Source organism: Motacilla alba, chromosome 4, assembly GCF_015832195.1.
Source record: "Motacilla alba alba isolate MOTALB_02 chromosome 4, Motacilla_alba_V1.0_pri, whole genome shotgun sequence".
Classification (NCBI taxonomy): Eukaryota; Metazoa; Chordata; class Aves; order Passeriformes; family Motacillidae; genus Motacilla; species Motacilla alba.
The window spans coordinates 56,436,297-56,448,559 of NC_052019.1; the positions used below are offsets into that span (position 1 = coordinate 56,436,297).

Genomic DNA, 12,263 nt, shown 5'->3' on the forward strand with positions numbered 1-12,263 from the left:
ATTTAAAATAGGAGCTATGTTTGAAAGACTGAAGCAAGCTGATTAACCTAGAATTCTATAGATAAATAATCAGACATCTACTAAAGAGAGGGGAAAACTTTGAAACTTATATAACTGATAAAAATGGTTGAAAAAAACACCCTGGCTCTTTTTTCTCCAATAGGAATTCAATTTTGGTCCCAGCATTAAATGATTCAAGAGCCAAAGGAGTGCATTGGGTGTACTGCTCAGGTGTATGGGCTTTGCTAAGGCACATGTGTAGTGCAGAACTCTAAGTGTACAAAGGAGTTTGCCTGAGATTCATAAATGAAATCTGAATATGGGAATTGGATATTTCAAAAAAATCTGTTATTTGAGTTTATCAGTCTTTCCCAGGTAACGTCCTCACAGATATACAAAACTACTTCCTCCCCCTAATATTCTAAAATTTTAGAAAATATGCTTTCAACACTCCTAATGTTTCATCTTTTCTATGTTGTCTTTAATTTATATGCTTTATCACTACAAGGTTAGAAAAGCTCTAAATGAATGTGTGCTGTATCTTTTTTTTAGTTTGTGATGATATAAACAAATTAGAAAATCACTGTTTTTTTCACCCACAGCAAAATGTGACCCAGCCTGTCGACATGGAGGTGTCTGTGTAAGGCCCAATAAATGCTTATGTAAAAAAGGCTATCTCGGCCCCCAGTGTGAACAAGTGGACAGAAACATCCGAAGAGTGACAAGGGCAGGTATTCTGGATCAGATCCTAGACATGACATCCTATTTGCTGGATCTAACCAGCTACATTGTATAGTTTCTGGGACTATTTGGAAACTCCACTTTCAACGGGCATTTGTTTTGAATCCTGTTGTTTTTGAAAGACTGTTATCCTGCAACAAACACCCGTGATTTGATTTACTTTATTAATTTAAGTGTAATATCCACCAATGTGCAGAAAAATCCCCTGTATGTGTGTAAATATTCCTGCACGTCTCCACAGACGTCCCGATATCCAATACGAGCACACATACACACGCAGCCGCTATCACAAATACGGCTTTGCAGAGAGTGGAATCTTTTTTAATATTTATTTCTTCATGAGAAATAGTTTACGAAGCAATTCCACTGTAAAACACATTCTCGTCAAAGGACTTTCCTGATGTCTTAATGGATTCTTTGACATCCCAGAAATCTCATTCCTGTACCTATCTGATTATAGCAGTGAGAAAGCAGTTTCCAAACATCGCTGTATAAACTGCTGGACTTAATGAAATCCAGTTGTAACAGTTTCTAAGGTAAACTGAACTCCATCATGAGACAATATTTCAGAACTGCTTAATGCATTCCTATCTAGGCAATTCATTGTAAGACTGTAACCTTCACTTTCATCAATGTAACTCTATTACAGAATGTTATTTCTTTATCTAGCATAGATGCAAAAATCTGGTTATCGCAGCTTAATATCAAGATTGTTTCAAGTGTTTAATAATTAAATTATATTCGCATATTTCAAAAACAGTCATCCTAGAAGGTCTGCTTTTTATCATATCTTTTATTTAACAATGGGCACTGGGTTCATGTTACATATTTATATTATTTTATTTTATTTTTATAATATAGACACCACCTAGATGAGACAGCTTTACCATGTCCTGTAAAATACTAAAGTTACATTTTTCACCAAGGTAATTGCAAAGACTGGGAAAGAGAGAACAAACACACACACACTTCAATGTGTTGTGGCTCTAATCTAGAAATGTACCCTTGTGTCAACTTCTGTTCATTTGCACCGGGTGAGAAAAAAAAAGCAAACGCCCACCAACCGTAATAAAATTGCAGCATGTGTTTCAAGTGTCCATAAAGTGATTTTCACTGTAGCAGGACAGTGCAAGAGGCAATACACTGGCAGACTCTGCCCATGCCACACTGAGAGGGGTGTCCCGGGGCGAGAGCTCGCATGAGCACGTGCTGCCTGTGCACGGTGTCACTTGTACAAAAACCTACAGCAGCTCTTGCCTAATGCGGTTCTAAGTGTTCCTTGGACAGCCAACAGCAAACCAAGTCTTTGTAAATGTATCAATAAATGTGGTGTACGTGCTGTAGTCAGGTTTTCTAAGGTATTAATTAATGAGATAGATCTGCTGAACTGGTGCCCTCTTATCTCCAGCTCTACTGGCAGTTTCTTTGTTCACTGCTTACCAACTGCCAGGTTTCCTTTGCACTACCTGCAAACTACCTACTGCAGCTTTTACAAAATCTTGCCTAAGAAAAGAAAGCAGAGCAGCCCCAGTGTGCCCATCCTGTGGTCCTTAGAAGCAGCTTCTCATGCATCAAAGATTGACAACACTTTAGCCAAACAGATCTAAAATACTTTCACCATGTTACATTCCAGTAGTAAAATCATCTCTCCAGGGCAGCAGCATGCAACAAATTTTCTTTTATAGAAATTTGTCAGTGTTCATTTAGTGAGTATTAAATCTGAAATTACAGCATAACCGATCCTTGCATTTCTGTGTCTCACACATTCCAGCTCCGAGGAACAGACAATTACATTTGCCTTCCATATATGTTTGCCTGGGTTTGGAGTGACCTCATGCCAAATGGAAATTGGTTGAGAAATCTTGGTTAAGTGCTCAGAGAACAATGGTCTGCATTAAAAAGTGCATGCATAATTTTGCACAATGTAGATTCAACTGACAGTCCATTGAAAGACATCTTGGGATTAAATGAGCATGAAGACCAAATTGCCCTCTCACCCCAGAAAAGGGTGGTCCCTTATAGTCACACGAACACTTCATTGGCTAAGCAGTGTGACCAATCTTAAAATGAACCCTGTGGTAGCATCTGTAGGTTAATAGCAGCTCTTTGTCTCCGCTGCTTTCTGCCTTTAGTCTTTTCCCTGAATTCCATCACAAAAAGTTCTACAATTAAAAAATGTCCTGACAACCATTTTTGTAAATTGACCTTAGCATCTAATCTTTCCTTATTCAACGTGGGTGACAAAAATGTGAACTTCTCATGAATGAGCCAGCTGTCTAAATCTGTCACATAGCACGGTTTTATTACACTCTTCATAATCAGCAAGGCAAGAAAGTCGCTGAAGTATTTTAGCAACGTTTAAATATCTGACAGAGATAACATCTTTAACACTTTCTTCAATGAAATATATTTAAAAATAAACTCAACTTTAACTCTACTGTGACACGTTGTTTTCAACAACCAGCTGGGGAGATGTGATAGCTCTTTTCTCACTGCTTAGTGCCTTAAAAAATACCACAGATGGCACCTAAATTGGAGGTTCACAATAATATATACATGCCGCAGCCATGCAGAGAACAGAAAACAATGATCTTGGAGTTTTGATCTTAATAATAATGAAAATTTAGTTTACTAGTGAAATCTGAAAATAAAAATCCGGTAAAAGCTAAGAATTAAATCCAGGCCTCATTCAAATCAACAGCAAAAACTCACATCAAGTGTGCTGCACCTAGAAAATCACTTTCAAATTTAAGCAAAATTTAAGCGAAATTCTTCAGTTTGTTTTATTTAAAAAAAAAATCTGCTCTGAGTAATTCCATAAAAACTTCAACATTAAGAAATAATCTAAGTGAAGGTTTAAAGGAGAGGGGAGATAGTTTGTGAAACTGTTTTGATCAGTTTTTAAATCATCTTTTATATTGTGTGAAAGCAGGCATCTGCATTAAGCCCACATGTTCATAGGAAGTCCCAGTGGAAAAGAAGTATTCTCATAAAAAAAAAAAAAAAGAAAAAAAAAAAGAAAAAAATCCTAGCTGCTTATTTATCAAAAGAAATTATACTATTAAAAAGAGTGAGCAAACCCCAGGCCTAGCCACCCAAGATGCTGATATAAAAAGGGCAACTGCAGTAATTGCCCTGAGAATTGGCATACAAAAAAAAAAAAAAAAGGGTCTGTAGAAAGCCTGTTGCCAGTTAGGTCATTCTGCAGCCATTCTCACACAGCCGCCGAGAGCGTCCCAGAATAAAACTGAGCTTATAAATGAAACTAGATAAATGAGGCAATTAGATAAGGGCCTCCAGAAGGGATTTTATGTATGTGTTCAAGTTGTCTCTGTCTCTGTGTCTCTCTCTCCTAATCTTTTATTCCTTTCATTTCTTCCATTATCCGGAGATACTGCCTCTCTGTTCCCGACACATTGTACATTTCAAGCATTCTTTCAGCCTTTCTGCTGCTGAAGGAGAACAAACCTACCTGTTGCAAGAAACATGACTCTCCCTGATGCCTGCTAGTCTTAAACCCCTGCTTTATTATTTTGCGACAGAAAACTCATCTTTCTCTTTTTACATGCTGCTGATCAGAAAGAAGGCATATTACTGGAATATAAGGAGAAACATCTTCATTTCATTGATAAGTAGGGAGACAAAAAGATGTTATGCAAAAGGAGCTCCAAATCATTTCACTCCATTTCAGAAAAACAGTAAACTCATTTTTCTACTGTGTCCCATAAGAAATACTAAAAGCCTCCCCCTCTGAGAATAAATTTCTTCTGTTAACAGACAGGGACTCAGATCCAAACCCTTTTTACCTTTAAATCCTCACACGTTATTCTATTTCATGCAAACAAAGTGTAAGTTAGGGATAAATAAGAATATAAATTCTGTATCAGTGACAAGACACCTCTGTTTATCTCCTTCTTCCACTCACTTGTTCACATTTGGTTTTGCAAAAGGTCTTCTTCCTTTCTAGACCCACAGCAAACATCAGCAATCCCTGGTTGCTGCAGGTGCTTATTAATTTTGAAAGTGCCTGACAGATGTGTGCATCAACATCTTCCCAGCAGGCTGAGGCTTTTAACTTTTGGTCATTCCACAGAATGTTGTTCTTTTATAGTGCCTTCCAGCACTGTGTCTTAGCTGGGCACTGACAGTCCAGGAGTACCAGCCTCACACAGCACAGGCACAAACAGACTGAAGCTGGAGGAAGGCAGAAATCACTTCAGTCACTGTGCTTATCACAAATTTACCCCTTGCAATCCAGTGATCAGATGCCTTAACTGAAAACCAGAATTATTTCCCTAGCATGATGAAATGTAGCTTTTCAGTGCACATTTTCTCTAATTTGGCTTGAGAAACAAGGACCTTTTCTTGTAAAATTATGCAAAATGGAGACGCTGAAAATATGAACAAGTAGTTCCACAGGTGTAAAGTTGCACTATGGTGAAAATGAGTTTTCATACATCTAATTCTAATTGCATCCATGAAATAGGCATTTATAAGATTAGATTGCATCCATGAAATAGGCATTTATAAGATTAGTTCTACGTGGAAAAAAACAAGTCCAAGGACAGCCAGTTCTGCTAATTTCTCCTTAATAATGTAAACTCTTAAAAGACATTCATGCATTTTAATTTACTATCCTTTAGATTATCTGTGTATCACTTTAATTAGGAATTTTACCATTTTGATCTTCTGTCCAACTTAAAAAGTGTCCTTTGTCTTGGAAAAAAACAGAAGGAAGCCAAGTGGTAAATAAAAATTAATTATTTTCATTTTGCAATATTAAAAAAAGGGTAACATAGTCATAAAAAAAGCAGCCAACCCTTTAAATTTATTTCAATTCAAATTTGCAGAAAATTTGTACCAAATAATCTGGGTTCTGGCTACAAAAACTTGATAAATAAATATTTCCCTAAGTAGTTTCAGAACAAAATGTTTCAGAAGCATTGAAAAAAAAATTAAGACTGTTTTGCTGAAAAGTTTGTTGTTTTCAACAACAGAGCAATTCAGTGAAATAAGGCACGTACTTTTTGGGATATAGGTGTGAAACAGCAGAAACCACCTGAAAGCTTAGTACAGGATTACTTTAATCTTTGAGGGCGTGACTCCAAGCCCATTGATGTCAACTGATAATCTCCTATTGACTTCATTAGTTATAGGATTAAGTCCTTAAAAGATATCCACTTAGCTGGCAGAAGATCTTAACTTCAGACATCAGTGCACACATGACCTCTCCGTGTCTGCATCTGCAGCATTAGACCAATGTTTTGTGGAATAAGAGTGCAGCCCCAGCCCTGCAGAAAGCCCTACAGAGTTTTCCAATCCTCCTGGGTTTCCTTATAGGTGTTGCCAGCATTTACAAAAAATCTGCCTGACTTCTTGATGCTTTTTAAGTCACCTGCTTCCCTGAGCTCTCAGTACTGAGAAAGTATCATCTAGTGATCATTCTATGCTACAGACATTCACAAACATTTAATATTCTGGTTTATATGCAAATAATTTGTGTCTTTGCCTATTCTCTACTGCACACAGCCAAGCTTCCATAAATGCAATTGTCAGGCATTCTTGCACAGACAGCAAGCTGCATTACTGGAGTAGAGATTTACTTCTACAGATAAAAAACAACTTTCCACCTGTTACACACTACCAAGAGGGTCTGGTGTATCATTTAGTAAAGACCTACTTCTGTGGTCTACAAGATTTTCCTATTTATTTTCATTTTGTGATGATGCAAAAAAAAATTTTAAGTGAAAAACTGCTTAAATTCCCAGGAAAAAGGCAACATCAGCTAAAGCATGTGAATATACACAATGGTTGTGCTCACAGTGTTCTTGGAAAGAAGGCAGAGAGAATTGACTGGTTTGGAGACAGGTTTTTTATGTAGGATACATTTTACAGTAGGACAAAAGGGTGTTTGCATCACAAGGCAGTAAGAAACAAACCCATTTTCTGAATTTTCCTAGGAGGAGCTGCTAAAAATAAAATGTTCTAGGCAGTCAAAACTGGTGTGCAGAATGAACTTAATTCATATCAAGACATACTGAGACCAGAAACCACCTGGTATTAAGTCACCACATGTAGCTTGTATTGGTCTCCATTAGTATCAGAAGCAGTAACCCTACCCTGTGAATTATCCAGAAATGCTATTAGCTGACCCCACAAAATACACTGCAGAATTAAAACTTCAATTCCCCTTTGAGAACAATTAGATTGTAATGGGAGCCAAACAGAAAAGGAAATAACAAACTTCTGTCACTTGAGAACATTACTGTAGTGGCATTCCCCTGTTCAACTGATTTTATTTCATAGTAGCTGTCAGGTACTGTATGTACATTTGAAATGTGGGAAAATAGCTTAGAAAATATCACTCAAACTAGGTTTAAGCATCCTCTGTAAACTAAATTATACTACTAAGCATATACAGGCACCAATCTAGCTGGGAGCACACAAGTAATTTTAAGCATATGAGCCTCACTGAAGTCATGTGCTTAACATTATTAATATAATTAACATTTTCTTGGTTTGAGACCTTACAAGTCTTTGCAAGTCTACCTACACAGACTCTTTGTGCATTATGTGCATTTCTTTTTAGGGAGACAGCAGGACTGAAGTTCCCAACAAGAGAATTCAGTTGCTGCCTGTCACAAATTCTGTATAACCTGAAATAATTGCATCTTTGTGCCTCCACTCCCCATCCAAAAATCAGTGACATCAATCCTTGTAAAAGCGCTTTGAGCTCTTCAAATGAAAAGTGCTATAAAAACTACAAATTATTATTATATTATTGAACACCATGTATGTATACACACTATTATGTAATATATAATATATGTATAATGCATATAAATTCTAACAAATGTATTTGTGTAATATCTGAGAAATGGAACAGTTGTATCTGGAAGTGATAAATACATAGAGTTGGATTTATTGTTAATCTGTGGATTTAATGATTTTTTTAGACAAAAGGATGTTTAAGTGTATAATTGCTTTTCTTAATTTAATATATTTATGTAAATGCATGCCTGAAGTTCTGATTAGATAGTTATTCTGTGTCCCTTAAGCTAATAAAATATATTAAACTTTATCTTACTATATAAGGTACACCTGCTGCTTTAATTTTTTTTATTTTAATATTTTTATGACTAAATGCATTATTTAAAGTTCATGAAATTTTAATTTTAATTGGCTCTTTGATCTTTGCAGTAAAAAAAAAAAAGCCAGCCTTTTATATATTCTTTGAAATGTACACTAGTTTTATTTATATAAATTCTAAGATGCTTTCATGCAAAATGTGACTGAACACTGCTATTATTTTTGGAATGGGAAGTTTGGAATGGCGCTCCCTGGACAGAAAATGAAGACATCCATGTTGAAAAGTTACCTGTTGTATGGCAAGCAATATGTGAGTGGACATGCAGCTGGAACAAGGGGACGGGCTTTGGAAGTACAGATATCTTGGAGAATTAGTTCAGCAACAGAGGGAGAAGCAGAAACACTGGGGTCATTTTTTTGTTGTTTGTTTCGTATCTTCAGAGGAGCATGTCATCAAATCAACGTGTGTTAAATTCAGAGGTACCATTTCCAGTGGTTTAAATGAGGGCCATAAAACATGGATGCAGTGTGAATTCTTTCCTTTTCTCCCCATCCTAAGTAACAGGTTCTGTTCCATTGAACTCAACACCTGAGCATACACTTGGGAGCAGGGCCAGCTCCACAAATCAGCCCTGTGGTTTATGATACAAGAGAGCAGTTAATCATCACAACACTTCAATGCAAACTGCACTTGCATCTGGGACAGCAGAAATCGGTTGGGACAGGGAGCTCTAAAGAGCCACGGGCTTCTTCCTTCACTAAGTTTGCTTTGGTAATTTGAAATGCTGTTGAATTAGTCTTGCACATTTAACCTACCTAAAGCCTTTAGCCTGTCCTGTGTTTATTTCTTAAACTAAAGAACGAAGCATTATCAACTCTACGATATTGATGCTATCTCTGCATTTCAGATTGAAGCCAAAATAACCTTGAAATTTTCATGAAATTGTTTTTCCATTTTTCAGCTAGCTATACCATTAGTGATATGGGCTGGTGGCCAGCCAGAGAACTAGGATCCAAGGAAAATTTGAACTTCACCCAATTCTGAGGATATTTGGAAACTGTATTTTATTTCAGCTTTTCTATGAATAAATACAGCAGTTGCAGCAATGTTCTTTTAAACATATTTCCTTGAAAATTTTCTTCATTTGAAGAAGTGCACAGAACAAGAAAAGAGCTAAAAGATGGCAAATAAATAATGAAGAAATCCCTAAGGATTGTTTTGATTTCTTAGTGGGACCTATATATTCCTGTAGATAGTAAAAAGAATTCTGTGAGTTTTGTACATAATTACAATAAATACAGTGCAGCGTGTAGTTCTGGTGACATCATGAGTCACTGAGTTTATTCTTGTAATTTATTAAGACACTATGAAAACCCACTGACATATTTATAAGCCTTGGAATTAACAGCTACCTTTCATTCCTTTTACAGCACATAAGACATGAATTTTACGTAGAGAATTATATACACTCAGCTCTGTATGGCAGGACTGTAATTCTAGCTGAAGCTTCTGATGGTGTCCTACACCTGAAGGGCCAAATTCTGAATCTGCTTTTGGATTTACCGAAGGAGGTATCCTTGGCCTCTTGAGCAAGGCTTGTGTGGTTTGCCAAAAGCCATCAGAACTTTCAAAAGGAAATCAAAGCCTAAATGCACAATTCAGGAGCATTTTATGTTAGTAATACAGTTACTACTAATATATTTGAGTAAGTATTTAATCACTATTCCCAAAATATATACTTTGAACAATCTTCTTTTTATTTCCACATACAGCTCTGTTCCTTAAGTTCTTGGTTCCTTGTTTTCTTATGGATATGTTGCTTCTCCCTTCTATTGCACTAAATTCAGTACATATTTACAAGTGTTTCAAGGGACTGATTATGGCACAAGTGCTTTTTTTCTGTTTTACTTCAATGAAAACACTAAGTAATGGATCAGCCCCTGGTTTAACTGTAAATTAAAAATGCACCACAAGTAAGTAGGGTAGAATCTCTAGGATGCCAAAGAATCATTTCGGTCTCTGTGGTTGGATTTATTTATTTTGGGGGAAGGGTTGGTTTGAGTCATATTTGATGACATGTCTACGGATGACATATGTCTCTGGCAGAACTGGGCAAAGTGGGACATAGCTTTGGTTTGGGAAACCTCACTCAACAGTGGCTTCCTTGTTTGCTTGTTTTGGGGTGGTTTCTGGGGTTTTTTAAGTTCTTTTTTGTTTATTTTTTGTCTTTCAGAGCTAGGACTACTCCTGGATTTTGCATGAATTCCAAAATTTTGGGCTAAAACAGTTGAATGAATGGCTCTAACACTGGTTCAGCATTCAATATTCAAAATTCAGATATTGACAATGTTTCAGTTGTCTTCAACTCTTGCTTAAGTTCCATTAGCACAAATTCACTGATACCAGCATTGTCAGGAGGTGAATCAGGCTCAGCAGTAGCTTTTCCTTTTCACTCATTTTATATCACTTTAAATACATTTCACTCACAAGTATCTTGTCACATTGTCCCACAATGAAACTGGTGTCATTATCCTAGCACAGTTTGCTCCAGCTGTACACACTGGAGCCACTTTTACATGTTTCACCTTTCACCGTGCATATTTGATTGCTCAGAGATAGGCTGAGGGATGCCTGTCCTTCGTTAGAACAAGAGGTGTGTTCTTCTTTCAGTATGAGAAAACTGGGACTCTGTGATATATAAATGCAAGCTATTTCCACTTCAGGGAAGGGGAGCATACACGTGAAGCAAATGGATGCCTTTGGTTCAGGAGATTTATAAAGAAGAGATCCAAACTGCACAAACCCTCCTGCAGTGGAATTCGTGCTTTCCTGGTTGGATGAATAGAACAGGTGCAGACACAGCTTTCAGGCCTTTAAACTACACCAGCCCAAATAAATTACAGGCACAGAGCATGTTTAGCAATTTCAGGCAAACATTAGAAATGCAATGCCCATGGTGCAGATAAAGTGCTTATGAAAAAGGTGGACGTAACATCTGTACTGGCACAGAACGCCTGTTCCAAAGTAATAGCTGCAAAATGCCTCCTATAAAGCATAAGACTGTTAGTACAGCTGCAGCTTTTAATAGCTATTGAATTTCTTGATCAGGGAAGCAGGTCCAGAGCAAGGGAAATGGACAAGTGAAACTATAAACTGCTATTTTACACCTATGAATGTAATATCAAATAAATGTGGCTGAACCCACTTTTATTTTTTTTAAAAATTCATCCCCAGAGAGCCTCGTGCTAGATCTTAGCTAGCAAGCCATCAGAAGGCACTTATGTCAGCCTAACCCTGAGGTTTCCAAGATGTATAGCTGTGCAGCCTACACACACACATATACACCTCTTGCTTATTATATCTGTAACGCAAACCTGCAGCCACACACACATGTTAATACCTCATGCATCATTTCTGCACTCACTCAGAGCTATTTGGTTCTAGATAGACGCAAACAAGCAGTGAAAAGGTAAAACAATAGGCAGTTTTTCGGATGGTTCTGCAAGACAAAAATTGCAGCGAAGTGACTGAGTTGCACAGATTTCAGTATGGGCAACAGGATGCAACCAGTATCTCATTACCATGTTAGCTTATTAAAATTATTCCAAAAAATACAGCTGTCTGGCATTTTCTCAGGTTTCTTATTTAAATACCTTAGTAGTAAGATGAATTCATGTCTAGGAGGCCCCTGTAAATTACTAGAATAATTATTACTTTGCATTTATAATTACAGCTTTTTGTTTCTGATAGAACTTCTAGGGAACTATCAGATTTTCAGTAAACAGATAAACTGCATTTTAATATTTTTTAAGCTTATTGTCTTGCAAATTCTTCATATCTTCTATTAGCCTGGAAATGAAATCCCTCACATAATACTCAGGCAGCAGCGGTTGCTGAAACTGCAGATTCACCCGAAATTACCCCAGATGGAACATTCTGAATATGCACAGAGTATTCTAACTTGGACCCACAAGGATCATCAAGACTAACTCTTCAGGAAAAGGCCCATATGGGATTGAACCTACAGCCTTGCTGTTGATGTCTCCCAAACACAGATTAGACAGGATTGGTTTGGTCGTTTTGTTGTGTTTAGGACCACATTTCCCCCCGAAAGACAGCAGTTTTCTGAGTCCCAAAGAGCTCCATCTACCCAATTTCCAGCACTACTTAAATATCCTGGCACCTGAACTCACTATGTTTCTTTTAATACGGCTAATTTTTTTTTTCTGGCTGGCATATATGCTCAGAAGTACCTGAACAACATGGAGATAGATAATTATCTCCTTCTAAAAGCAATGCAGGATAAGACATACAACTGCCAAAGCTTGCTTGAGACCTTGGAGAATCCTGAAAAGTTAGTCATAGCCAGCACCTCAATTAACTTCATGGGTGGTGGTGCCAGTTTAATGATAAGAACACCACTACGATTCAC

General features: G+C 37.1%; 2 protein-coding genes across 2 annotated transcripts in view; one reads left to right on the forward strand and one right to left on the reverse strand.

The window, feature by feature from the left end:
• LOC119700946 (hedgehog interacting protein) overlaps positions 1-3,767 on the forward strand; it is a 70,718-nt gene extending 66,951 nt beyond the window's left edge. The window contains exon 13 of the mRNA XM_038136691.1: positions 603-3,767. Within this exon, the coding sequence (XP_037992619.1) occupies positions 603-796 (194 nt within the window). The 3' untranslated portion in view covers positions 797-3,767. The remainder of the gene's footprint in view (positions 1-602) is intronic.
• Positions 1-12,263, reverse strand: part of ANAPC10 (anaphase promoting complex subunit 10) — a 137,841-nt gene that overhangs the window by 43,686 nt on the left and 81,892 nt on the right. The window lies entirely within an intron of this gene.